Consider the following 27,498-nt stretch of genomic DNA (forward strand, 5'->3'; position numbering starts at 1 on the left):
CAAATCGTCAGTAGCTTTGGTAATGAAGATCTAGTTCAACAAACTCGAACACATTTATATACCAAATTGTTCAAGCTAATCATGATTTTCATTTGCCTGTTTACACACCGTTGTCGAGATATTTATGTTGCATGTATTGATAATGTCATAATGTTTTGTTCTAAAAAAATTGCAAAACTAAATGGTAAACAGTTATAGGTCGTTCATGCTAATAACTACTGCTTCAAAATCTTTCTCATTATAATAAGTGGCCGGCCACAATATCATAAAACCGAAAATAGTATAAATCTTAACATTTGCACGCAAAAAAAAATTTACTGCTTCTAAATACATACCTAAAAGCTTACAAAAGCATACCTTGAATGTTTCTCAAAAGGATTTGAGAGATGAGTCGTATATGCGTTATTCAAATTATAAGAACATTTAAAGAGGAATAAAACTTAATTTAAAAAAAAACATTTAAAGAGGAAAATATCCGCATTAATTGAATCTGTCATTGTTTAAAATTTGAAACCATCAGTTGAACAAAAAACACACAAAGAGGACATAATCGTCATTTCAGAACATGTGAGGTGCTGAAAATTCACCTTTTTCAAAAATCAGTTTGGTGGCAAAAAAACAAAGACTTCAAAATTGTCAGATAATACTTTTAAGTATAAAAGCTGTTTTGGATTCCGTAAACATGTTATATTGTGAAACAAATTTATTTTGCTAAAACTATATGTATAAAAACAGAGGGAGTATATAAGTGCAAGTCTTCTGAGTTCAAAAAAGATAAGAAAATAGAAACAGAAATAAAGGCTCTAAAACAAACAGCAGTCTTCTTCTTCTATTCTTGTGAAGCAGAGAAAAAGCTGAATCTTCTTCTTCACTCGCACTTGTGGCATTTGTCTCTCCAAATTCGAAATCTGTCAAGCAGTCTCCTCACTTGTTACTAGAGGATTTATGCTCTTTAGGCCCTTTTTCACACCGGTGGCATTTTCATCTCCACATCGACCTTTTCACTCTGATCTTTCAAGTTTACAGAACCAGAAGCTTCTTCTCTGTGGTGGGTTTTCTCAGTTCGAGATCTATCTCTAAGAAAAATTCAAACTTTTTTTTTCTGCTGAGCATCTAATTTTGGAAGGTATTGATTATTAAATCGAATAAATTTGAGAATTCCTGCGTTCTTTTGTATTTCTCACTCTTATGCATTCTACTTAAAATGGAGAAAGCTTGTATCTTTCTATTTTCCTTTTGTTCATTTTGATGATTAAGGGACTTGAAAACAGTGGAGACGAAAGCATTACTGTTTATGCCCTAAAGTGTGTTAATAAAACTAGAAATGTCTTTTTGAGTGTTGAGTGGGGTTTCTTCTTGCATTCTTCTGTTTGAGCTTGATTAGCTTTCCTTCTTTTCTTGCAGGGAAAAAAATGTCCCAAAAGGTGACTCCATCCATGAACTCACTTAAGTCTCTGCCGGCAGACTATAGATTTGATGGTTCCAGTGTTCCAAGAAAAGGTGGTTTAAGGAATGGGGTTAGTCCAAGTGATACTGCCGCTGGGGATAGTGAGGATTCACCATATAGCGGGGACGTTGAACATCAGTCTTTAGCTAATGATATGGATACTGATGCTGCCACAGTGACCTTGCCTCAGAGTGATGAACGCAGGTGGAGTGACACTAGTGCGTACGCTCGGAAGAAGGTTGATTTCTAGCTAAATTGAGAACAAACTTATTGCTTCTAGGTAGGTACATAGAATGAAATTTTGACAGTTTTTTTCGAACTTTAGATACTGCAATCTTGGATTCAACTTCCCAATGGTAAATGGGAGCTTGGGAAGATACTGTCAACTTCAGGAGAGGAGTCTGTTCTTTCTTTGGCTGAGGGAAAAGTAAGTGACTCTTTTGTATTCCTAAGATAGGCATGAGTTAATATTTCAAATGTTTGAATCCGCATTGATTAATCAGGTTATAAAAGTCATGTCAGAGACTCTGGTACCTGCAAACCCTGATATTCTTGATGGAGTGGACGATCTAATGCAACTTAGTTACTTAAATGAGCCATCAGTGTTGTACAACCTCAACTATAGGTACAACGAAGACATGATATATGTAAGTCTTTCCCCCCCTGAATCTGTTGATCATATATGTTTCCAGCATTTACTATTTGCTTTTTTTCTAACTTTTTTTTTCCTTTTATGGTGGTAGACAAAAGCAGGACCAGTTTTGGTGGCTGTGAATCCTTTCAAGGAGGTTCCTTTATACGGAAACCGCTACATCGAAGCATACATGAAGAGATCAAATGATAGTCCTCATGTGTATGCAATTGCAGATACAGCAATTCGTGAAATGATACGCGGTGGGATCATGGTTCATTGTTTGTTAGTTGTGGAATGTTTTAAACATTGCAATTCTCACACCATTTTTATGTTTTCCAATACAGATGAAGTTAACCAATCTATCATTATCAGGTTAGTAAAATGACTTGTGAAGATGCATTAAATTGACTTGTAAAGATGTATTTTGTGGTGTATTCTTATTACAACTTACAAGATTCTCTTTCTTATCCAGCGGCGAGAGTGGAGCAGGGAAAACTGAGACAGCTAAGATAGCTATGCAGTACTTGGCTGCTCTTGGAGGTGGAAGCGGGATTGAATATGAGATACTTAAGACTAATCCCATCTTAGAAGCATTTGGAAATGCAAAAACACTGAGAAATGATAACTCTAGTCGTTTTGTAAGCCCTTCATCATAATGCTTTTTTTTTTTGTAGATTTTGATTCTCTTTTGCTGTTTCTTGAACGTTTTAGACTTTTAGTATGTCTCACAATTTTTGTTTTGGTATTAAAATCTACAGGGGAAACTGATAGAGATTCATTTTAGTGAAACTGGAAAGATATCGGGTGCTCAAGTTCAAACCTGTAAGTGTTGACATTGTTACTTCACATTATTTGATCATTTTCCTTTACAAGAAGCTAACTTAGTTTCATTTTTGTTTGCCTTTTCTTCAAACTTGGCAGTTTTACTAGAAAAGGTAGCTTCTTTAAATGAGGTTTTCCTAATTCATTACTTATATTCTTGAACATGGTTCACTAACATTGGCACATTGTAACAGTCTAGAGTGGTCCAATGTGCTGAAGGGGAAAGGTCATATCATATATTTTACCAACTTTGTGCTGGGGCTTCACCTCCACTTAGAGGTATTGTTACGAAAAATAAACACTATATGGAGTCTTTATAAAGGAGAGTTTTAAAACATATTTCTAGCTTAATTAGTCTGTAAGTTGTCTTATGTAGGTTTGAGATGAAATTTTGATGGACCTAGATTAACTATGTGTGCTTAAATATATCCATAAGTAAAATAAGATTGTGTAACCTATCAGTTGTATTTATGTGCTTTTTTCTTCCATTCGTCATTTATACGCAGAGAAGCTAAATCTGAAAAGCGCACGTGAGTATAAATATTTGGGACAGAGTAATTGTTATTCAATCAATGGAGTTGACGATGCTGAACGTTTCCATACTGTTAAGGTACTTCTCTCTCAGTGAGATACTTTCTAAATTCCTCTTATCTACTCATTTCAGACCTTATTTCTCTCTCAATTGATTTTAGAACTCTTTTGTTGTTGTTACAGGAAGCTCTGGACATTGTTCATGTTAGTAAAGAAGATCAAGAAAGTGTATTCGCAATGCTTGCTGCAGTATTATGGCTGGGAAATGTTTCTTTCACTGTTATTGACAATGAAAACCACGTTGAACCCGTAGCAGATGAAAGTAAGTAAGCCTCTTCACTCCCTAACTAGGGATGCCTAGAGTTAAACTGAATTCAAATATTTTTCTCTTTTATGTCCATGAAAGTTGAATCTGCATCCCACTAAGCGTTTTCTGCTTACTTCATGTCTTATCTGGCTGGTAGGGAGACTTACCTGCGTGCTGTATTGGTTATTTTCAGGTTTGTCAACGGTTGCTAAGTTGATTGGATGCAACATCAATGAGCTTAAGCTAAGTTTATCCAAACGTAACATGAGAGTTGGAAAGGACACTATTGTGCAGAAGCTAACACTACCGCAGGTACATTATTATGAAAACTGCTTGCATTTTTGCAAAGAATCAAAGTAGAAGTAGGGTCAATATAGAGAGGCTATGACAGTTTGGAAGTTTTTTGCTCTGGTTGATCTCTGCATCCTTACTGCACATATGACATTTGCGTTATTAGTATCCATGCTTCACATTTATCTGGAAACAATGCTTTCAGTTCAGTTTTGGCATCAACTCTCATAGTAGGCTTGACTCTTCTTTTTTGGCTCAGTTTTAGTACCCGGAAAGTTCTTGTGTTACTCACTAATTTATTTTGCTGATATTTTCTTTCAGGCCATTGATGCAAGAGATGCTCTAGCAAAATCAATTTATTCGTGCCTGTTTGACTGGCTGGTTGAACAGATCAACAAATCTCTTGCAGTAGGAAAGAGGCGAACCGGCAGATCCATCAGCATTCTTGATATCTATGGCTTCGAATCATTTGATGTATTCTTCTGTTCTGTCTCTCTGTGCTTTCTCCTGTACAAAGTTACAGTTGCTATCTGACATCATTAGACCTACAGTTTGCAGTTACATCCCTAAATAATGACAACTATTAGAATCTTTTGGCAAATAAACTGTTGACTGTAAGTTGAAATAGCGGTGTTATATCTTACTGATTTGCTGAACAACTTCACATTCCTGTGCAGAAAAATAGCTTTGAGCAGTTCTGTAAAAATTATGCAAATGAGAGATTGCAGCAACACTTCAACCGTCATCTATTCAAGCTGGAGCAAGAGGTAAAGCTTCCCCTTTCTGATTGAACTATACAGGTTCATGTAGTAAATCTTCATTCCAAGGTGTTAATGTTTCTTTCTACTGTTTCAGGAATATATCCAGGATGGAATTGACTGGACAAGAGTTGATTTTGAGGACAACCAAGATTGTCTTAGTCTCTTTGAAAAGGTAGATACTAAGAAAACAATATATTTCAGCTTTTATTAAGTTGTGGAAATGCTTTTAGTCTGAAGCATGTCTTTAAGCATTTAAGTCTCATTGTCTGTGCAGAAACCATTGGGGCTGCTCTCGCTTTTGGATGAGGAATCTACATTTCCGAATGGCACAGACTTGACGCTTGCAAACAAGCTAAAACAGCATTTACTCTCTAATTCATGTTTCAGAGGAGATCGGGGGAAGCTTTTCACAGTTGTCCACTATGCAGGAGAGGTAATAGCTCTTGAAAAACCTCAGTGATAGCAATTTATCTTTGGAGATATAGAAGTTTGATAGGAAACACGAGTCTAGTGTCGGTCTTGAATGCTTCTTGACAGCTTGCTTTTTTTTTGCCGAATCAGGTTACATATGAGACGACTGGGTTTCTGGAGAAGAACAGAGATTTGTTGCATTTGGATTCTATACAACTGTTGTCCTCTTGTTCCTGCCACCTTCCTCAAGCATTTGCTTCTAGCATGCTGATCCAATCTGAAAAACCTGTTGTTGGTTCTTTACACAAAGCAGGTGGTGCTGATTCCCAGCGGTTGAGTGTAGCTACTAAGTTTAAGGTAGTGTGTTTTGGCCTGAAACACAAAACCTGATGTTGCTTCAGTTTTTGTTGCCTGCTTTACTTCAAAGCTCATTATTTGCATCCAAGTTTTCTAACCTGGTTTGTGTATTTCCAGGGTCAACTTTTTCAATTGATGCAGCGTTTAGGAAACACTACTCCACATTTCATCCGCTGTATCAAGCCAAATAACGTACAGTCTCCAGGGTTGTATGAGCAAGGGCTTGTCTTACAGCAGCTAAGATGCTGTGGGGTCCTAGAAGTGGTTCGAATTTCACGCTCTGGATTTCCCACAAGAATGTCTCATCAGAAATTCGCCAGAAGGTGACAGTGCACATCCATCATTTAGCACTTATGCAAGGGACCTTATAACACTTTTCTTCTTGAGCTGTAACCACATTGGTTTTAAATGATTCAAATTGCAGGTATGGTTTCCTTCTGGTGGAGAACTTTGCTGATAAAGATCCTCTAAGTGTTTCAGTTGCAATTCTCCATCAGTTCAACATCTTGCCAGAGATGTATCAAGTTGGCTACACAAAGTTGTTCTTCAGAACCGGACAGGTATAATAGCTAGACGGCTGATGTCTTTCCTCTAAGAAGAGGCATAGATAATAGTCTCATGTGCATTGTAGATTGGTGTTCTTGAAGATACAAGGAACCGTACTCTCCACGGCATTTTACGTGTTCAGAGTTCTTTTAGAGGATACAAAGCACGCTGTCACTTGAAGGAGCTTAGAATGGGAATCTATACTCTCCAGTCATGTATAACTCTCTCCTCTCAGTTCATCACCTTGGTCTTCTTGCATCTTAATCTCATTGTCCCACCTCTTTTTGCAACAGTTGTTCGCGGAGAGAAAGTAAGAAAAGAGTTTGCTTATTTACGAAGGAGGCACAGGGCTGCTGCTACTATACAAAGCCAAGTTAAAAGCAAGATTGCTAGGAAAGAGTATAAGGGCATAACAGAAGCGTCTCTTGTGATACAATCAGGTAAAAAAAAAGCTTTTGTTGTACTTTTTAGATGTTGTAGGTCTTTTATATGACACTGAGTTAGTGTAATCTTCTTTGCAGCAATTCGTGGTTGGTTGGTTAGAAGATGCTCAGGGGACATTGGATGGCTAAAATCTGGCGAGGTGCTAGTGAAGGCATCAGTACTCTCCGAGCTTCAACGCAGGGTACTTAAAGCAGAAGCTGCTCTACGTGAGAAAGAAGAAGAGAACGACATTCTTCAACAGAGGCTTCAACAGTACGAGAACCGGTGGTCGGAATACGAGAAAAAGATGAAGTCAATGGAAGAGATCTGGCAGAAGCAGATGCGGTCTTTGCAGTCCAGCCTCTCCATAGCAAAGAAAAGCTTAGCGGTTGAGAACTCAGCGAGGAACTCAGATGCATCGGTCAATGCAAGTGATTGGGATTCAGGGAGTAATCAGTTGAAGAGCCAGACGAGCAAGGGAGGAGGAGGGGGGAGACAACAACAGCAACAACGACCTATGAGTGCGGGGCTTAGTGTGATTGGACGGTTAGCTGAGGAGTTCGAACAGAGAGCTCAAGTGTTTGGTGATGATGCGAAGTTTTTGGTGGAAGTGAAGTCTGGTCAGGTGGAAGCGAACTTGAATCCGGATAGAGAGCTGAGGAGGTTGAAACAGATGTTTGAGACGTGGAAAAAGGATTATGGAGGGAGGTTGAGGGAAACGAAGATGATATTGAGTAAGCTTGGGAGTGAAGAGAGTGGTGGTTCGATGGAGAAGGTGAAGAGGAAGTGGTGGGGACGGAGATATAGCACCAGGTACTGATTGATACTATTGATAGAAGGTGAAGACTATTGTTATAGGCAAACTTTGTTCGTTTGCTGGTAAAGAAAGTAAGTTAATGATGTTGATTAAGACAAAACGCATATTATGTGATCATACAAATCATAAATGTTTGTAAATGTCTTGTTTTTGTAGTAAACAATAGCTCCTTTTTTAGCTTAAGCAACGGGTAAAAGAACTGCTTGCACACTTCACGTATAATAAGCAAAAGAAGAGCGTACTTAGATTTTTTTTTCCGGTTATTTTATTACTGGAACTTGAGATTAAGTCTTGGATCATTGAGATTAAGTCTTTGCAGTCAAGTCCCAAAAGTTTGACATGTTAAATTAATATTGAACTATGGTATTTGTATACATTAAAAAGTCGGAATTTTTTATAAATTATTTATTTATTTCACCAATTTTGCAGAATAATGTTTTTCCTCGATGGAAAATAATAATAATTCAAAGTTTAAATAGAATCTGAGGAAAACACTTTCAGAATTCAATTAGTTTTGTGTAACTTCAGCAGAACAAATGTCTATTTGGTTTGTATATTGGTTGAGTGATTGATTCTTTGACACAAAAAGATATACCAGAATGGTAAGATGAATATATATATATATATATATATATGGTCCATAAATAAAGTAACTTTGCAGAGGATTAAGAGGAATCCAAACATTTTGGTCCGATTAAGGAATATAATCGATTCTCACAACACTTCCAAAAAGCAAGGAAGAAATTGAAATGGTGGTGGGGACAACTTGGCGTAATGTAAAAACCAAGATTCCCTCATATTTTTCTTCTTATTGGATATCCAAATAGAATATTCTTTTACGTAAAAATTGACAGAATATGTTTTTTTTTTATATAATACAATAATTATGCCCTTATTTACACCGCGAAGACATGTGTTTCTAAGCCACATGATAACTCGTTTATTAAACTCTTTTTTTTTTTTAATATTGTGCGTATTGGAACTTCAATGTTCCATATCCAATCCAATGATCCAAGAGGTGGTCACACGGCATTTTGGGAACATCTTTCTGGTTAGATAAAAGTTAATTAATTAATAAACCAAAAAGTTTATATAGAAACCTGTAATGGAAAAATAAAAAGATTTAGCAAAAAAATAAAAAAGATTTAAAATAAATAAAGGGCAAATCTCCAAAATAGCACATTTCTAAGTTTATATCATAAAAATAGCACTCCAAAACTAAAATGACCAAAATAGCACATTTCTAAGTTTATCCTTTGAAAATTTTAATTTTTTTATTTTTCAAAATTTGAAATCTTATCCCCAAAAACTCATTTCTCAACACTAACCCTAAACCTTAAACTCTAAACCCTAAACCCTAAACCCTAAATTCTAAACCCTAAACCCTAAACTCTAAACCCTAAACCCCAAACCCTAAACCCTAAACCCTAAACTCTAAACACTAAACCCTAAACTCTAAACCCTAAACCCTAAACCCTAAACCCTAAATCATAAACCCTACCTTTTAACTCTAAACCCTAAGTTTGTGATTTTTGATAAAACATTAAGTGCTATTTTTGTGACTTTTGACCTTGAGTGCTAGTTTGGGAACAAAAACTTGATTTAGTGCTATTTTTGTCTTTTTTTCATAAATAAATTGTTTTAAAATAATTAAATAGATTTTGTTTTTACTGGTTCGGTTTGTATATAAAGTTCTATTATTTTTTTAGTTTTTTAATTGTTTGGTCAGACATAAATATTCGGTTTGAAGGTTGTGTATATAAAGGGGTCATACCATCTTCCTCGTTGCTCTAAACAAATAAATCTCTCTCTTTTCCCTCTTCTTCCTCCGTCTCTATATTTGCGGTGAGTTATTTTTTCTCTCCTTTCTTCGCTAATTGTCACAACATTACTCCTCCTCCTCATCATCTCCCTTTTTCTTCTCTCAGCTTCTCTAATTTTACATTGATTAATCGTATCAAATTCGATTTTTTTTTTTTTTAAATTACCCCCAATCAATCGCGGTTTTCAAATTCCGTGAAAAATGAGTTTTTGGTTTCCGTCGATTTACCATTACCCTGCTCAGACGCCTGGAGAATGGGCTTAGTCGACATCAATCATGTCTTGTTGTATTCCCTTTTCAGAGAGATCTACGCGATTGATTGATTATGTCTCCATTGTGGGTCCTTTGCAAAAAGTTGAATAAATAAGCAATTTGCTCCGTTATTAATTTTGGGGATTTTTTTTAATAAAAAATGTTCATCGTTTTTCTCATAATTTGAAACAATTCTATCTAAAAATTCTATCTATTTTTCATTGTTGGAGGTAGAATCCTCATGATTTTACAAAAGAGAACAGAAAGTTTATTTTATTTTATTTTTTTTGGTAAAAGAGTGTCAACATCATAAGAGATCTTTTGGTTAGTGTTTAGTTTCAAACTGTTTTAATTAAGAACTCATATTTAACGTGAAACGATTTTCTTGCAGAGGCGCAGTGTGTACAAGAGAGATTTGACTCTCTTGACAAGTCGTTAGTACATTAAGGTCGGGCTGTCAAGTTTTGGCAGCCCGAGTTACCAGAAGCTTCCAGGTAATTTAACACCATCTTAAAATTCTTACACGCGTTTTCAACATGTATGTTTTTGTTTGTGTGTGCGCGTGTCTATACTCACTTCTCTTCTTATATAACAGGACTCGTTTTCCATTGGTATGCTAGTTTTGGACTGTGTTGAATTTAGATTGTGGCCATCATGGGTTCTCTGTCTGGCATTATTCAACGGCCACTTGTTGCCGCTGCTGCTGTTATCGCCGCTTCTGTGTCCGCAGATGTCTCTGAGAAGTTCTCTTCTCTTAGATCACTAGTTCGAGGTTCTGAATCGGATCAGATTGCTGCTTCAGTGTCTGGTTCAGTTCATGACGAAAGGTCCTTGTGGGTTTCTCAAATCTCGGACTCCAAGCTCAAAGATTTGACTTTTGTCTCCAGGATTCGTCTTCCTGTACCAAATGTTGATCTCCTCCTAGCTCCTAATCCGAGCTGCAAGCTTGCTCCTTCTGTCACTTCTCTGCCCGCTCTTCGCAGCGCTTATCAGTCTGCAGAGTTAGCTAAGGCTTCAAAACCAGCGGCATTCACAATAGGAGCCTCTCTTGTGGCTCCTGACGTTTCATACAAATGGCATTTGCCTGAGACTAGTGCACTTGATCTGTCTGGTTCCTCGAGTTGTGCCTTGGAGAAGAATAGGACCGTTGTGGTTTTGCTTGGATGGCTTGGGTCGAAGCAAAAGCATCTGAAGAAATATGCTGATTGGTATACTTCGAGGGGTTACCATGTCATCACGTTTACTCTCCCCATGAACGAGATTATGAGCTACAAAGTTGGAGGAAAAGCTGAGAAGAACGTCGAATCGCTGGTTAACCATTTGGCTGATTGGTTGGACGAAGAGGAGCAGCAACAGAAGAATCTCGTGTTTCACACCTTCAGCAACACAGGATGGTTAACGTGAGTTGTATATCTCTGGTCTTTTCATGTGGCGGTTTCACATCTCACTCGGTGAATTTTCTGTATTTACAGATATGGAGCCATTTTGGAAAAGTTTCAGAAGCAAGATTCATCATTGATGGGAAGGGTTAAAGGTTGCATAGTGGACTCAGCTCCTGTTGCTGCTGCTGATCCTACTGTAAGAGATGGTTCTTGCATTCATTGCTATGTTATAATGGTCATTTAGCTTTGCAGTTTCTGGATACTAATATGGCTTGTGAAAACAGGTATGGGCATCAGGGTTCTCAGCCGCCCTCTTGAAGAAAAACAGTGTAGCCACTAGAGGATCTGCAAGCTCATCATGTGAGTCAAACATTGGAGGTGTTAACTTCTCGGAGCCTAAGCCTGCTGTAACAGAAACAGCTTTGCTTTTGATTCTTGAGAAGTTCTTCGGAGTGATTCTTAACCTTCCCAAAGTAAACAGGTAACAAAAAGCTCACAAACACACAAAACCAAAAAAAGAAAAACACCTTTCAACACATTTGACAAACTCACTCTGTTTTTGTTATTACAGGAGACTCGCAGATGTTGTAGAGACATTATCATCATCACAACCAAGATGTCCACAGCTATACATTTACAGCTCTGCAGATAGAGTAATACCAGCGGGGCAAGTTGAATCATTCATTGTAGAGCAGAGGAAAGCAGGGCACGAGGTCCGTGCCTGCAACTTCATATCTTCCCCTCATGTAGACCATTTCAGGAGTAACCCGGAACTCTATACAGCTGAGCTCAACCATTTCATGGACAACTTTGTCCTTGCTTCCTGCAATCATTCTTCATAGCCAGCTTCCACAAGTGTTTTTGCTGCTTTACTTTTTAACTCCATACAGAGAAAGAAAGAATACTACTTGATGATTCTTTTGGTTTGGAATGGTGTATAGATTGAATTATTACAGTTAACAGATTGTTTCTTCCCTTGTAAATGGTTGAGGTTTGAACATTTAGGAGAGACTGAAGATTCAAGAAAGTGACTGTTAGGGTGTGGAGACGCAAATTGTAAAGTATCGTGCTCTTTGCGTAACTTTTAAGAATTATAAGGGCTCGCAATTCGCATTTTTTTTTTAATCACGACACGCTTGTTAACCAGCAATCGCGTTTGATTAAAAAAAAAAAAAACGCGAAAAGTGAAATTTGCGTTTGAAGCGGCGGAGATCGATCAAGCGATTTGCGTTTGAGATCCTTATGAGGAGCTCGAACCGCTCATCCCCTCTTTCATCTCCTCCTCCTCCTCCGCTTACGTAACCCTAACGAAGTCGGAGAATCTCTGGTGAATTGATCTTGATTTCAATCTTCCTCTCCCAGAAAAAAAATCTCCATCGAAATCGAACGCAAGTGGTGGGATTAAAGGGAGAGCAATGGATTTGGATCAATGGATTTCGAAGGTTAAAGACGGTCAGCATCTCTCCGAGGACGAGCTTCAGCGTCTCTGCGAATACGTACGCGCACCATATCTTCTTCTTCTTCCCCTTCTCCCTTACTTGCTTTAGGTTTTTTCTTTCTTTCTTTATAACGATGAATGTGTCAATAGGTTCGATCAATGTTGTAATTCAAATAACCAGAAGGTGTTTTATGAGATGGTTTGTAAATGTTGCAGGTGAAAGAGATTCTGATTGAGGAGTCAAACGTGCAGCCTGTCAACAGTCCAGTCACCGTCTGTGGTGACATCCATGGCCAGTTTCATGATCTCATGAAGCTTTTTCAGACCGGTGGTCATGTTCCCGACACCAACTACATATTTATGGTACTTTTTTTTTTGTTTTATCACAAAATCAGTATATGAACACATCTTGATATGCTGTGGGGAATTTTGTAGGGGGACTTTGTGGATAGAGGTTACAACAGCCTTGAAGTCTTCACTATTCTCTTGCTTCTTAAAGCTAGGTAAAGTGAAGTAATTGGTTCTGATGAGGAAGTAATTGATTTTTCAAACATCTCATGTTTACCTTTTGTTAGGTTTTGGAAAGATACCAAGTGATTTTTGTGTTCTTTCACGCATTAGTTTACTTGAGAACGCTGTTTAAAAGTGTAGATTCCTTGCTGTTTTGGAAATACATCTTCTCCATTTGGGGCGTTAATTTGTTTTTTTGATTCTTTTGTGTTGTAATGCGTAGACATCCAGCCAATATTACACTTCTGCGTGGAAATCATGAAAGTAGACAGCTAACGCAGGTATGCATTGTTCTGCTCCACTTATATCTATCTCTAAGGCACTTTCAGTATATCATTTATAGTATTAAGATGCTCATCCCAATTTTTTACTTTTCAGGTTTATGGTTTCTATGACGAATGTCAAAGGAAGTATGGTAACGCTAATGCATGGCGATATTGCACAGATGTTTTTGACTATCTTACCATATCAGCTATTATTGATAGCACTGTAAGTTAATTTCTTCAGCAACTTGGCATTGCGGGTGAGAACGAATATGTTTGCTGTATCCTATACTCAGATTGGATTTTCTTTGTCTAGGTTCTTTGTGTTCATGGTGGCCTTTCCCCGGATGTGCGGACAATTGATCAGGTTAAACTCTGCCTTTAATGCTTTTGGCTTTCACCAGTCAAGTATGTTTCTGGCTCAGCATGTTATTAAGGTCGTCCACTCATTTTACATCTTATTATGGGCTCTAGATAAGACTGGTCGATCGAAATTGTGAAATTCCCCATGAAGGTCCCTTTTGCGATCTTATGTGGAGCGATCCTGAAGATATTGAAACATGGGCTGTTAGTCCACGTGGAGCTGGTTGGCTTTTCGGATCGAGGGTTACCACTGAGGTATGTTTATCCTTCTTCAATCGTTGAATCAATACCGTAACTAATAAACTGATTTCACGTGTCTGATATTCGGTTTTGGCTTCTTGTGCAGTTCAACCACATCAACAAGCTTGATCTAGTATGCCGTGCACACCAGCTGGTACAAGAAGGTCTCAAGTACATGTTCCAAGATAAAGGCCTTGTAACTGTGAGTGTCCTGCTTCTTATGACTTGGCCATTTTAAGCTGGATAATTGGAAATGTTACTCTGCCTAATGATGTGTGTGTATTTTCTTCTTCTTTTGGTGTGAAGGTATGGTCTGCACCTAATTACTGTTACCGGTGTGGCAATGTCGCTTCTATATTGATTTTCGATGAAAACATGGTGAGCCCATATCTTTAAGTCTTTCCTGTTGAATAGTCTAGTCTTGCTCTCTACCAGAACAAGTACACATTTCTTGGTTTGGTATCCGCTTTTTAAAGTAAAGGTACAAGGAGAACTATAGAAAGAAAGAAAGATAAGTAAACCGTGTGTGTGTGTTTGCCATGGATTATAGGTAGTAAGTGCATTATGTTGTGATTCATTATTGTGTATGGTTTAATGATGAAATCCATGTTATTTTACCAGGAAAGGGATGTGAAGTACTTTAACGAGACAGAAGAGAACAATCAAATGAGAGGGCCAAGGACAGGAGTTCCGTATTTCCTGTAATGAAAACAATTATGTTTGCCCCCCTTCTTCCATCGCTGCGATGATGATGATGGTGATGAAGCCATTGCTAGCTACCATTGACAATATGTTCAGTCTCAAAAGATTATATGTAGATCTTAGGTAACACTCTGACTGAAGTAGTTTTGTGTCTACACGTGATTCTCTTTGCTTCCTTCTGTTTTTCTTTACTGAGACCCCAATCTTTTCTTATGTATTGTTCACTTACACTGTTACTCTGCTTTTTGTTGTTGTGAAGATGACACTAACTCTAAATCTTTCTTTCGCTGTGTGGTTACTCATCTCTTTTGTCATTTAAGATGGGTGATCTAAAATTTGATTGGTAGGTAACAGAAACGAACAAAAGAAATCCATTAAGCAGAGTCTACCCATGTGGTGAATACAACATAAAAGGAAATCCTCTACCGCCTCTTCATCCTAAGACGGTCCTGGACCGGTTTGTTACCCGATGTAGATGTGAGACCGGAGAATGAACGGTCCTAGACTGGTTTGAGATTAAAGACGAAATCAGGGTAAACCAGAACCGGCACAATTACAAAACCCACCAAAAACCCAAAGAGGATTAGCTCCAAAGAGAAACCAAACCCTTTTGCACTTCTTCATCTTCTTGTTCCCACCACTACTATCGCCGCCGTTAAGGATTATATTTTTTTCAGAGGCGGCGATGGCGGATCTTCTACCACCTCTTGCGGCGGCAAAAATCGATGCGAAGACTAAAGTAGATGAGAAAGTTGATTACTCGAATCTCCCTTGCCCTGTTTCTTATGACGAACTCAACCGTGAAGCTATCAGTTTAGTACTTCTTATTACCGATCTAGTTTTTCTTCTTGATATCTTCTTTCTTGAGCTTATACCTTTATTCGGTTCATGGATAGCTCAGACTGATCTGTGTGGCTTTAACTGCATTGTATTGTCGTCTTTATAAATTTAGCTTATGTTCTGTTTTTTGTTTGTATTGGCATGGTTGAGCTGCTTCTGTTTGGTTTTTAATTGTTTTTTTTTTCTTTACATGAATCGTTTCAAGGTCCTACGAGATTTGCAAACAGTAGAAACGATATAGTATGATTGAAAGTTTTTCAATTTTGTCCGCATTTGATTCTGTTCATTGGTTGCCACAAAGTTTGTATTAGTGATTATTTTCATTGTCTGCCTCAGTGTTTGTCTTGATGTCTCCTAATGGTTTCTTACTGTTCTTAGATCAGGTTTTGGTATGTGTAGCGAAGCCATATAGAGTTTGTTTTCAATTGGTTTCTAACTTGTTTGATTACTCTTTGCAGTGTCTTTAAAGGCAGACACTTTTGAGGGTTTACGCTTCGACTTTGCCAAGGGATTGAATCAAAAGTTTTCCCTTTGCCACAGGTAGTAATATTTATATTTACAGTTATTATTGGTAATAAGCTTACACTTGTTTGCGTTTTACATTAAGCCTGTATATCGATCTTTTTTTTTTTGAAATAGTGTAATGATGGGACCAACGGAAGTTCCTTCTCAGTCACCTGACACGACGATCAAAATTCCAACAGCCCATTACGAGTTTGGTGCCAATTACTATGATCCAAAGGTACAAATTTTTTGGTAATTTCTTATGGCTATCAAGAAGATATGAAAATGAAAAAAAAAAAATATATATATATATGCAGTTGATGCTTGTTGGAAGAGTGATGACTGATGGTAGAGTAAACGCAAGAGTGAAAGCTGATCTAACTGATAGGTTGATCTTAAAGGCGACTGGTCAGGTAACTGCTGCTACTTGATAATGTGTTTGATCATCTATGGTGTATCTGATTATTACCTTCATTCATCTTTGTTTAATTTCTTTTCCAGCTGACAAATGAGCCTCATATGTCCCATGCAATGTTCAACTTTGATTACATGGTGAGCAACTTCTCTTTATTTGACTTTTTTTTTCCCTATCCCTTGTGATGCACCTTTGCTAGCATTTGGTTCATCTGAAGTTTTTCTTTTCGTTTCATGTTTGTGTAGGGATCAGACTACAGGGCCCAATTTCAACTTGGGAACGGTGCTCTAGTTGGAGCAACCTATATTCAGGTAAAGTGGACTGTTGTTTGAAATTATTGCTTTCCTGCAATTACATTATTCATCTAGCTGTAACGCAGTTATAATGAGATGTGAACTTTAAATTGTCCTAATCAACTTTTTGTGGGGGGCATGCTTACTTAGTTATTATGGCAATAAGAAAAGTTGTCTTTTATCCGTTATCATTCTTCAGATCTGTAATAGTTTTAACTTTTGGTATGGTGCATGTGAGAGAGATTGAAGTCAATTGTATTTTCATGAAAATGTTGGACAGAGTGTGACACCCCGTCTGTCTTTGGGTGGGGAAGTGTTTTGGGCTGGTGTGCCTCGGAAGTCTGGTCTCGGTTACGCTGCAAGATACGAAACTGATAAAATGGTAAATCTTCTTCTTGTTAAGCTATATTATTGGTGAATAACAACACTCTTAACCGATTGTGTATTCTTTCTTACTAAGAACTTTTCTTTACCAACAGGTGGCTACTGCGCAAGCTGCTAGCACTGGTACTATAGGTATGAACTATGTTCAGAAGATTTCCGATAAGGTAATGTACCTTTGTCATGAGCTCCTCCTATCTCTATGGAGTTTATAGAGATAAAACATGACACTATTCATTTTTATTTTATTATGATCAGGTTTCTCTAGCTACTGATTTCGCCTACAACTACTTGTCAAGAGATGTTGTGGCTAGCCTTGGGTATGACTACATTCTCAGACAGGTAACATCACCCATTTCTATGGAATCGAAAAACAAGCAAGAAAAAAACGCTTTCTTGATCTGTATTGATCCTTGATAATCTATGTGTGTTTTGTTTCAGTCACGTGTGCGGGGAAAGATTGATTCCAACGGTGTTGCATCCGCTCTCTTGGAAGAGAGATTGAGTATGGGACTCAACTTTCTTCTATCTGCAGAGGTACATAGTGTTTCCTTGTTCTTGAACTGAGATATAGTATAACCGAAGAGTCTCCTTTTTAAAAACTGTTGATTGGTTTTGTTTTTTTTTTTTTCCCTCACAGCTTGACCATAAGAAGAAGGACTACAAGTTTGGATTCGGTTTAACAGTCGGCTAATAAGCCTGGCTCTACCACACGCAGCGCTTTCATTAGTGCGGGGGATTCAGTTAAACTTATTGTATTTCCCATCAAGATTTCATTTAGGCTTTTTGGTCGGCAACGTTGGGAAATTAAAACAAAAAAAAAAACAAAGGAAGTGTGTTGTGTTGTTATTTACGGTTTAGGTTTTGTCTCCATTAAGAAGACCCATTATATAAGTTTTTGGTGTTACTTTCTTTCTTTAGATCTTGTAACGTTGCCTGGAGGTTTGCATCATTTCCTCTCCGTACAAACTAAAAAAAAAAAAAAAAAAATTTCCTTGTTTATTTAAATGAAGAAAAAGTTTGCGTTAGCTAACAATAGCAAGTAAATAAATTAAATTTGGAGCTAAATAAATTAAATTTGGAGCTGGATAATAATTTTAGGGGGTGTATTCAACTAAGAGTTTCAAGTGATTTGTATTAAAATGACAAATTCGCTGTATTAAAATGACAAATTCGCTGTTATTCAAACGTGGATTTAAAAAAACACTTTAAAATTTAATGTTATTGAACTTGTCATTTCATAAAAAATCCACTGTTATTCAAACGTGGATTTAAAAAAACACTTTAAAATTTAATGTTATTGAACTTGTCATTTCATAAAAAATCCACTGTTATTGAACAAAATTTAAGTTGAAGATTTTAGAGTACTTTAATTGTTTCTAGAGTATTTGAGGGGAGTTCTATAGTTATAAAAATCAAAATCCAAATCTCATTGTTTTATATGAGATTCTAGAGTATTTTAACAAAAATCACACCAAATTCTTTAATTCTCCTGCAATCATCTACAAACTCGTTAAAAATCAAATTACTTCAAATTTCAGATTCAATACACCAACGTAGTAAAAATTTGTCTATGTTGTAGAAAATGTATTTTATGATTATTCTAAAAAAACTAAATTTAAAATATTTTCTAGTGTGAAACAAGATCTCAAAGGGTCAACATGAAAGGTAAATCTTCCCTCGCCGCCGTAACTTAAAAACAAAAGCTTATCCGCTCGCTCAACTACTGCTCCGGCGGTTGGTGTTTCTCACCGCCGCCGGGAGCGGCCCTGTCTCATCCTTGTTTATACTTCTACGGTTTTAATTTCGGCAAGCAGACATCCTCTGGTTCGTAGCTTCAGATCTGGGCTAAGGAGGGGATTCGATGGTCTGGTTTCGGATCCTGGTTTCTTTGGCTAAGTTGGTGAGTCGGTGGGTGATGGGCTCAGTAGCTTATGTGCGGTAGTCATGAGACTTTTAATCCAGTTCCAGAACTGGTGAAGTTAGCTTCAAGCTTGAACCCGCGACTTCCCTATTTGTGTGGCAACTCCTAGGATTGCCTTACTTTTGTTTATGTGTTGGTCCTTAGCTATAGGTATGTGTTGCTGTTTGGATCTGAAACGGTGACTGCTTAGGTTCTATGAAGAAAATGGCTCATTGTCCTCTTGACTTGTTTGGGTTGCTTCTCTAGCTTCGAAGCTGTTTCTGGTGCGCGGTGCAGGATTATACCGGCTCTGATGTGGGTTATTACTTCTTCCATCAGAGTTGGAGAGGTGTATCTCAGGCGGGTCAATGGTGGTTATGGGTTTGTTCAGCCTTGGTCTTTGTCTTAGTGTTGGAGTGTGACTGGATTTCTTTGACTTTCTGGATATGATTGGTCTCGAGGTTGTGATGACTGGTGGTTTTTATTGGATGCGGTTAGGTTCTTCTGACTGTGGTAGTTGGTGTTGTCGTCGGGCCTTTCTGGCGTCTTCTCTTTTATCGGACTTGTCTTCGGTAAGGGTTCGATGCTCGACCTTTGGGCTTCAAGGTGTAATGTTCTTTGTGGTGCTTCAGTGAGGTGGGGTTGTGCTGTTCCATGATGTTTAACCAACGGGTTTCTACGGATTTCTTGGTAAGGAACTGTGGAGCTTTAGCTCAATCGCGTTCGGTCTTTGGGTAGTTTGGTTGTCAACCGTCTCTTCGTCATCTGCTCGGGTGGAGATTCACTTTCTCGTGGCTTACATGATGAAGCTTGTTCTTGAGTGGTGGATGCTGATGGTTCTTTATGGAGCTCTTCTCTCACCTCTAATAATTTAGACTGTCAATGCCTTCTCGCTTATTATGGCTTCTCTTACCGTCTTGCATCACATCTCTATTGTTAGTTTGTTTGGTCCAGAAAGTTCGATTAATCATGCTCTCTCGGTTTATGTTATTTTAGCTGTTTTGTAGAGTCCATCTATGGTTGGTTCCGGGGATAATGTTTATTCGCTGGCTTTATGGCTCCGGAAAGGTGTATGTACCTTTGCCGGCTTAGGTATGTCTCGATTGTATTTCAACTATGATAATATAATCTTCAGATGACAAAAAAAAAAAGTGTGAAACAAGAACCAGATGTTGTCGAAAAAATCTTTTTTGATCTTCTAATCAATCTATTTATAGCATCAAAAACAAACTTTTTTTAATCTATGAATGAAGGAAAAATTCGTTAAACATACACAGACTAATTTTCTTTTACTAATAAAATACACGAACTATTTTGGATCCCCGTTTAATACACGAACTAATTTTCGTTGCCTATTAAATACACAAACTTTTGAAATTCGCAGTTTTTACACATAGTTTTAGACGGCGTTAACTATGCTTAACGGCAGTGACGACGACGTTAGTGTTTAATTAACACGTGTTTAAATTTTGAAAATATTTTTTTTTAAATACACAAACTATTTTTCATTTGCTAATAAAATACACGAACTATTTTTAGATCCCCGTTTAATACACAAACTAAATTTTGTTTTCTATTAAATACACAAACTTTTGAAATTTGCAGATTTTACACATCGATTTAGACGATGTCAACTATGTTTAGCAGAAGTGAAGAAAATTTTTAAATTCTTAAACGCTCACCTTCAGCCAATTGAAATTAATTTGAGTTAGTTTCAATTCGAGTTTGGCACTCCAATATGTTCCAACCTCTTTTATTCTCCGAACTATGTTTCTTTTCTTCTTCTTTACTTTGATTTCCCTTTATATCGATTCAAAGTGGAGTCGATTTCCATGTCGTTAAAAAAGACGAAGAAAATAACGTAATTTTAAACGAGTTTCTGATTTTGGAATTAGTTTAGTGTTATGCATTTCTAATTCTTGTTCTTCGCTTTGATAGTAGTGATTATAATTCAAGGTTAATTTACACTATGATAAATAAGTTTAGTGTTATGAATTAAGTTCTACATATATTATTTCTAGTGTGATAAATTTTTTTGTAATTTCATCAAAAAAAAGAATTTACACTATGGAAGCGTAATGGAGAAGAAAACTAACAATATAATCTATCAGATGATATTTAAGAATTTTTCTCTTCACAGTTTAACCACATGCTTAACTAAATTTAAAAATTGTCTTTACTTCTACTAAACATAGTTGACATCGTCTAAATCGATGTGTAAAATCTGCAAATTTCAAAAATTTGTGTATTTAATAGAAAACAAACATTAGTTTGTATATTAAATGAGGATCCAAAAATATTTCGTGTATTTTATTAGCAAATGAAAAATAGTTTGTGCATTTTAAAAAAAAGTTATTTTCAAAATTTAAACACGTGTTAACTAAACACTAACGCCGTCGTCACTGCTGTTAAATATAGTTAACGCCGTATAAAACGATGTGTAAAACCTGCGAATTTCAAAAGTGTGTGTATTTAATCGGCAACAAAATTTAGTTCATGTATTAAACGGGGATCTAAAATAGTCCGTATATTTTATTAGCAAATGAAAATTAGTCAGTGTATTTTAAAGAAATTTTCCCATCTATGAATAATAATACTATGGGCCGAGCAGTAGCTGTTGTTTATGTATATTTTCACGTGTAACTATAAAATGGGCCGAAAGACATATGATAATGGATCGAGCAAATTCAACATTATTACCAAATCAGCACACACCTGTCGTGTGACAGATTCCGAGAAAGACAAACAAAAAACCCTATGAACAGTCTCTCCCTCGGTACTCTCTCTCTCTCTCTCTCTCTTTACCCTCCTTCTTCTCCGATTCTCCTTCTTTGCAGAATTAACATCAATGTCTTGCATTGCAGGCTGATTCCATTTCTTAGACGCTCGAGTGCTGATTTCTAGTAGATCTCGTGATGGATTCTGCTATTGAGATTAGTTCAGGCAGTAGTAGCAGTAGTAGTGGTAGTGATGACGAGGTATCTGAGCCATCTAGAACCAGAAGCAATACCGCTTGGCTCTATGGTATACTCTCTGCTCAGTCTCTATCTCTCTCGGTTAGGTTAAATTTGGTAGCTTTATTGAGTAATAAAACCTTAGTGCTCTGTTTCTTTCTTTGACTTGTAGGTAGTGGTAGCTTCCCTCAAGCTAAAGCAGCACTTACTACTCCAGCTTCTGGCAGTGGTGGTGCCCCATCTCAGCCAAGAGACTCAGGGAATGATAATGAGAAGCTGTCTTCTCAACAAGCTCAGAAAAGAACCCTCCCACCCTCTTTTAATCCCCCTCCTGCTTCTTCCTCGAGAAGTGGTAACAGTACTAGTCCAGCTCTAGGCAACAAGAATACTACTCAAGCTCCTCGCAGTGATCCACCGAGTTATAAGCCAAGAGACTCTACAACATTTACGAGGAATGAGAATGTCCTTAACTCCAATGTCCCTGGTGTGGATGATAAGAAGCTGCCTGCTCAACAAGCTATGAAAAGAGCTCTTCCACCTTCTTTTAATGCCCCTCCTAATCCATCAAGAAACGTGGCGGATTATACTAGTCCAGCTGTAGGCAACAAGAATAGTTTTGGTGATGGTTACTACCGGGGAGCTCATGCTGAGATTGGAATCCAGCGTGGCGTCAATGGGGTTAGGATCCTTCCTCCATCCATGACGCATGGACCGCCTGCTCCTCCTTTGCAGTATGGTGGTCAAAGTGATCCAATTCACAGGGTTGTTGGGATTGTTGAAGACAGGAACTCTGAGAACGATGAGAGGCTCATCTATCAAGCTGCACTAAGGGTATTCATCCTCAACTCAATCTTCTCTTGTGCATGCTTTACAGTGTCCTGTCTTGATATGATTGCAGCAGTGAGTGAATATGGAGCAATAAATTTGGCTCATTTCTTTAGATTCATGGTGCATTATACATTTTATCTGGTTTCTCATTGATGCTTATGTCAAACTATGCTGAGCCTGAATCTACTCAATTTCAGACTGTGTCCAAGTTAATAGTAGTTATACAGTGATCTGCATTACTTTTCATGTTTGAGAAAGAATGATCTTTTAGTTCATTGTGTATAGCAGTATTCATTTTCGTGGTGCATTATAAATATATTGGCAGCTTGGTGTTGTTCCATGATCAACCTGATATTAAATTGCATGTTAAGTGCATTTTTGTAATAATAAAGTATGTTGATCCTGCAGGATTTGAATCAATCCAAGAACGAAATGGATCTAAATCCTGGTACTCTTACAGTTTCTCTTATGAGGCATCAGGTATTATCATGTTTGCAGTGTACCATTTAGTGGCCTTTAAATTTGGCTTCTGTACTAAATACTATGGCTATCAGAAAATCGCATTGGCATGGATGTTTCAGAAGGAAACAAGTAGTTTGCATTGCTCGGGAGGGATATTAGCAGATGATCAGGTCATATATAATTAAATTTTTTTGCACAATTTATATCTGTGATTCGGTTCTCCTGAAGCTATGTAAGGTCTATTTTTGCAGGGACTTGGTAAGACAATCTCAACGATTGCTCTTATCTTGAAGCAAAAGTTTGAGTCACAAATAAAGTCTGAAATTTCAAGCAAGCAAGACGCTGAGATATTGGACCTGGATGCTGACGATGAGTCCGAAACTCCAAAGCATGAAAGTGATGTGAAACCAGAGGTCAAGGTTTCAAGCAACAGTGCTGGTGATAATGATGGGAATGGCAGTTTAGAGAAGGGGAAAGCCAAAGTTGTAGGAGCGAGTACTTCGAAACGGGAGTTTAACAGAAAGAGACCACCTGCTGGTACATTAATTGTTTGTCCAGCGAGTATTGTGAGGCAGTGGGCGAGAGAGCTCGATGAGAAGGTTTCTGATGAATCCAAACTTTCTGTTTTGATCTACCATGGTGGTTGTAGAACCAAAGATCCTGTTGAATTGGCGAGATATGATGTGGTTGTCACAACTTACGCCATTGTGACCAATGAAGTACCCAAAGAGTCATTGGTGGAGGATGATGAGGACGATGAAAATGATAACAAAGGTCTCGCCCCTGGCTTCTCCAAGAAACGTAAAGCTGCAGTGAGTACCAGTAAAAAGAGTAAGAAAAGAGGTCGAAAAGGCATGGATGATTCTTCTTTTGATTCTGATTGTGGTGCTCTGTCGAGAGTTGGGTGGCTCAGAGTTGTTCTAGATGAAGCTCAGACGATCAAGAATCATAGAACACAAGTGGCAAGAGCCTGCTGCACTCTTCGAGCCAAAAGGAGGTGGTGTTTGTCAGGAACGCCGATACAAAACACGATTGACGATCTGTATAGCTACTTCAGATTCCTTAGGTACAATCCTTATGCCGTGTACAAGTCATTCTACCACACGATCAAGGTTCCAATTTCCAGAAATTCTCTTAATGGTTACAAGAAGCTTCAAGCTGTTCTAAGGGCTATAATGCTGCGCCGTACCAAAGGTACTCTCACCATCTCTCTGTTCTTGTTTGCTCTTCGTAGCTGTGACAGATTTGATGATTTCTGCTGAGTATCTTTCTGTTCTGATATTCAGAAACATTGCTTGATGGGCAACCAATAATCAATCTACCTCCAAAGAAAATTAATCTGAGAAGGGTGGACTTTTCAGTGGATGAGCGGTCTTTCTACAAGAAGCTTGAAGCAGATTCACAATCACAGTTCAAGGTTCTCCTTTTTTTCTCCTCCAGTGAAACAAACATTAAGTGGTACTTGTGTCTGATAAGATGATATTTCATATTTTCTGCAGGCGTATGCTGCTGCAGGAACTTTGAGCCAAAACTACGCAAATATTCTTCTGATGCTTTTGCGTCTACGCCAAGCTTGTGACCACCCACAACTCGTTAAGGGTAACTCAGATCCTGTTGGAAAAGAATCAAGAGAAGCAGTTAAAAGACTCCCTAGGGAGGCTCGAATCAATTTACTCAAACGTTTAGAGTCATCATCTGCCATCTGCAATATCTGTAATGTAAGTGCAGATTCACAGAGGGCTAGGAATAGCGTGTCTTTAGGCTCAGTATTCTCTAGTTCTTAGGCTAGTTCTGACAATATTTACTCTTATTAATATTATGTTACCTGTTTATCTTGCAGGATCCTCCAGAAAACCCTGTTATTTCGCTGTGTGGCCATGTGTTTTGCTATCAGTGTGTTTCAGAACATATCAACGGGGATGAGAACGTGTGCCCTGTTCGAAGATGCAGAGAAGATTTTGGGCGTGATGTTGTTTTCTCCAAATCTGCCCTTAAAAATTCTACCACTAATGATTTAGGCTCTAGTTCTTCACAGAACAAATCATTTTCTCAAAAAAGCGAGTTTAGTTCATCAAAAATCAAAGCTGTTCTAGATATTCTGCAGTCGCTTTCCAAACAAGGCAGACGAAACTCAGGTCAAAGGCCTTCTTCCTCACTGCCACATGAAGATGATGATGATGTTACCATTGTAGAGCCAACGACTCTTCACTCATCTTCACCTATCCAGGGGCCAATAAAGACAATAGTGTTCTCGCAATGGACTGGTATGCTTGACTTGGTTGAGATGAGTTTTATTGAAAATGGTATAGAGTTCAGAAGATTAGATGGTACAATGAGTCTATTAGCAAGAGACAGGGCCGTAAAAGAATTCAGCAAAGATCCAGATGTGAGTGATGTGCATATCTTAGATACATTTTTCAAAATACTTTTAAAATGTTCCTGAAGCGCTCTAACAGTGAAAAGTCTATAAACAGGTAGAGGTGATGCTGATGTCGCTAAAAGCTGGAAACCTTGGGTTGAATATGGTAGCTGCATGTCATGTTATACTTTTGGATCTTTGGTGGAATCCAACAACCGAAGATCAAGCTGTGGACCGTGCACATCGTATTGGACAAACTCGGCCTGTTAGTGTAACTCGTGTCACTATAAAAGATACCATTGAGGATAAGATTTTGTCTCTTCAGGTATTTGATGTCCCTTAGTTTCCTCCTCATTCTATATTTATAGTAGTCCAGCATCATCGTTGTCTTTTTTTTATTTATCAGGAAGAGAAAAGGAAAATGGTTGCATCTGCGTTTGGTGAAGAACATGGTGGAAGCTCTGCAACTAAACTGACAGTAGATGATCTCAAATATCTTTTTATGCCGTAGACCAACTGGTTATAATGGCTGCTTGAAATAGGTTGCATAGTACTATTAATATTGGAGATTATGCCCAGCGTTTTTTGATCAAGAAGAAACCCTCTAAGCTGCTTTTGTAACTGAAACTTCAAAGCTGTGGCTCTCCTTAGGATTTCGTGTTTTTTTGGCTTTGTGAGGCTTGTATCCACAGTCTATGTCTTTTGTGTTTCGGAGATGCATTGACTGGGAAGCATGCCATTATGTAAATAACTAAATCGTTTCATGGTATATATATACCTCGTAGAAGTTTTAACGGTAAAACTAAAGGATCAGCTGATCTTATTTTTCTTCTGACCATAACAGTTTGTTATGTATAATTGGCTCTGTATTAGCGTTGCCATACCAAGCATTCTTTACAGCTTGGACGTCTGTTTTGGATACACCTGTTGTGCATCTTTGTATTGTGCTAAGTTCTTCAGCAATTTAAGATGAAGTTAGAGATGCTCTGTATGTTAAATATATGCTTGTTCTTTGATGGTGCTTTGTTTGAAGCTGATGAGGATTGTTTCCTCTAAGTATTTGACCCGACCAGCCTACTTACACCTTACTCACTGCTATTTTTGGGTTTGATGTCTTCTACGTTTGTGTACGGTTTTTTAACTGCAATACACGTTGCAGTTTAGTGTAAGGTATGTATATGAAGAGAAAATGCGGAACGTCTTTCTATCTTCGGTGGTAGGTGCTCTGCCCTTCAAAAGAGTGTTTTGGAGCAAATAACTGCAGAACCTCATGACAGTTTAGAAAAATCTCTGAGGGTTTTAGGTGGGATATTAGGAAAGGAGCCAATGTTATAAATGACTGAATGACTGATTAGTGACATATATACAAATGATGAGTGGAAACTGCAAAGAAAGTGAAAGTTCGCTTCTGTGTAAGAAGCAGCTTTAAGTTTCAAGATGATGAATCATTAGTGACATGCAGTGGTGGAACCTTTTGTTGATTAAATGCCTTAGACAACATAGAAGACTATGGGACCTCTTTTATTTATGACATTTCTGCCCTTTAGTCATTACTCATTTCTCTTTTCCATTGTCGTCGGGTAATGGTCTTTGCACATGTCATATTTAGAGATGTCAAACAGGTTTACCCATCCCGTTCCATTCCGTACCGCGGCGGGTTAGTCGTCGAGCGGGTCACAGCGTGCCTGTCCCGCGCGGGCTGCGGTGATGTGCCGCGGTCCGAGCACCGACCTGCCGGGATTATGGACACGGCCCAAGTTGGCGATCTTGTCAGCCAGCTCGACTAAACCGAGGTTTTACCATCAGATCATGCTGAACTTACTGAACATGTCATCCCATCAGTTCATTCCGTCCATACCAACCATGTGTTCCCATTGGATCGTGCTGAACAGACAGTCCGTACCATCCCATCTGATCACCCCGACCGTACCGCATGTGCTGTCCACCGTATCGACCCACAGACGTCCGTATTAGGACTCAGTCTGGAACCACGACCTAGAAATGGAATTGATCCACCCGTATCACTTCTTTCCCAACCAATTCAACATTCTAAGACTGATAGTCAAGCCAGATTCAACTTGGGACGAGACGAATCCAAAGATGTTCACAGATTTTCTCTTATGGCTCTTTTCGTGCGTACCGCGTGTTTCGAAGGCTGCACAAACGTCTTTGCTTCAGTGACTGATCCTATGATGGATTTTCATCTTTCATATTTCACTAAGGCATGGATACTTGAGCCG

General features: G+C 38.1%; 5 protein-coding genes across 6 annotated transcripts; all 5 read left to right on the top strand.

Moving 5' to 3' along the window:
- Positions 1–755: 755 nt before the first annotated feature.
- Positions 756–7,530, top strand: LOC111204550 (myosin-1-like). The gene is made up of 23 exons (XM_022699590.2): positions 756–1,048; positions 1,405–1,685; positions 1,773–1,874; positions 1,951–2,094; positions 2,191–2,341; positions 2,426–2,453; positions 2,554–2,719; positions 2,840–2,903; positions 3,003–3,016; positions 3,098–3,182; positions 3,410–3,513; positions 3,618–3,756; positions 3,935–4,053; positions 4,354–4,506; positions 4,710–4,799; positions 4,888–4,965; positions 5,068–5,226; positions 5,355–5,561; positions 5,679–5,884; positions 5,986–6,121; positions 6,193–6,322; positions 6,401–6,547; positions 6,629–7,530. Exons 1-23 carry the CDS (start codon positions 946–948, stop codon positions 7,348–7,350), a joined length of 3,528 nt encoding a protein of 1,175 aa, XP_022555311.2. The 5' UTR covers positions 756–945; the 3' UTR covers positions 7,351–7,530.
- A 1,564-nt stretch (positions 7,531–9,094) lies between these two features.
- On the top strand, positions 9,095–11,786 carry LOC106409849 (transmembrane protein 53). The gene is made up of 6 exons (XM_022699591.2): positions 9,095–9,192; positions 9,813–9,915; positions 10,017–10,821; positions 10,894–10,999; positions 11,088–11,284; positions 11,375–11,786. The coding sequence occupies exons 3-6, from the start codon at positions 10,076–10,078 to the stop codon at positions 11,643–11,645; spliced, it is 1,320 nt and encodes a 439-aa protein (XP_022555312.1). The 5' UTR covers positions 9,095–9,192; positions 9,813–9,915; positions 10,017–10,075; the 3' UTR covers positions 11,646–11,786.
- A 193-nt stretch (positions 11,787–11,979) lies between these two features.
- LOC111204553 (phytochrome-associated serine/threonine-protein phosphatase 3-like) lies at positions 11,980–14,617 on the top strand. Its single transcript, XM_022699593.2, has 10 exons — positions 11,980–12,299; positions 12,458–12,604; positions 12,677–12,744; positions 12,975–13,032; positions 13,130–13,240; positions 13,331–13,381; positions 13,489–13,632; positions 13,724–13,819; positions 13,924–13,995; positions 14,239–14,617. Exons 1-10 carry the CDS (start codon positions 12,219–12,221, stop codon positions 14,320–14,322), a joined length of 912 nt encoding a protein of 303 aa, XP_022555314.1. The 5' UTR covers positions 11,980–12,218; the 3' UTR covers positions 14,323–14,617.
- Positions 14,248–17,659, top strand: LOC111204551 (mitochondrial import receptor subunit TOM40-1-like). The gene is made up of 12 exons (XM_022699592.2): positions 14,248–14,442; positions 14,667–15,131; positions 15,618–15,699; positions 15,799–15,901; positions 15,981–16,076; positions 16,165–16,215; positions 16,324–16,389; positions 16,652–16,753; positions 16,851–16,919; positions 17,011–17,094; positions 17,194–17,289; positions 17,393–17,659. Exons 2-12 carry the CDS (start codon positions 15,005–15,007, stop codon positions 17,444–17,446), a joined length of 930 nt encoding a protein of 309 aa, XP_022555313.1. The 5' UTR covers positions 14,248–14,442; positions 14,667–15,004; the 3' UTR covers positions 17,447–17,659.
- A 3,683-nt stretch (positions 17,660–21,342) lies between these two features.
- LOC111198490 (helicase-like transcription factor CHR27) lies at positions 21,343–26,060 on the top strand. Of its 2 annotated transcripts, XM_022699594.2 has the most exons (11): positions 21,343–21,431; positions 21,520–21,679; positions 21,782–22,440; positions 22,846–22,917; positions 22,992–23,069; positions 23,151–24,093; positions 24,186–24,316; positions 24,399–24,617; positions 24,740–25,285; positions 25,374–25,583; positions 25,665–26,060. In XM_022699594.2, exons 2-11 carry the CDS (start codon positions 21,571–21,573, stop codon positions 25,767–25,769), a joined length of 3,072 nt encoding a protein of 1,023 aa, XP_022555315.1. In that variant the 5' UTR covers positions 21,343–21,431; positions 21,520–21,570; the 3' UTR covers positions 25,770–26,060. The 2 variants fall into 2 exon arrangements, with proteins under 2 accessions (XP_022555315.1, XP_048609158.1); XM_048753201.1 differs by having other exon boundaries at positions 21,376–21,679.
- The last annotated feature ends 1,438 nt before the right edge of the window (positions 26,061–27,498 follow it).

This window comes from Brassica napus, chromosome C3, assembly GCF_020379485.1.
Source record: "Brassica napus cultivar Da-Ae chromosome C3, Da-Ae, whole genome shotgun sequence".
NCBI lineage: Eukaryota > Viridiplantae > Streptophyta > Magnoliopsida > Brassicales > Brassicaceae > Brassica > Brassica napus.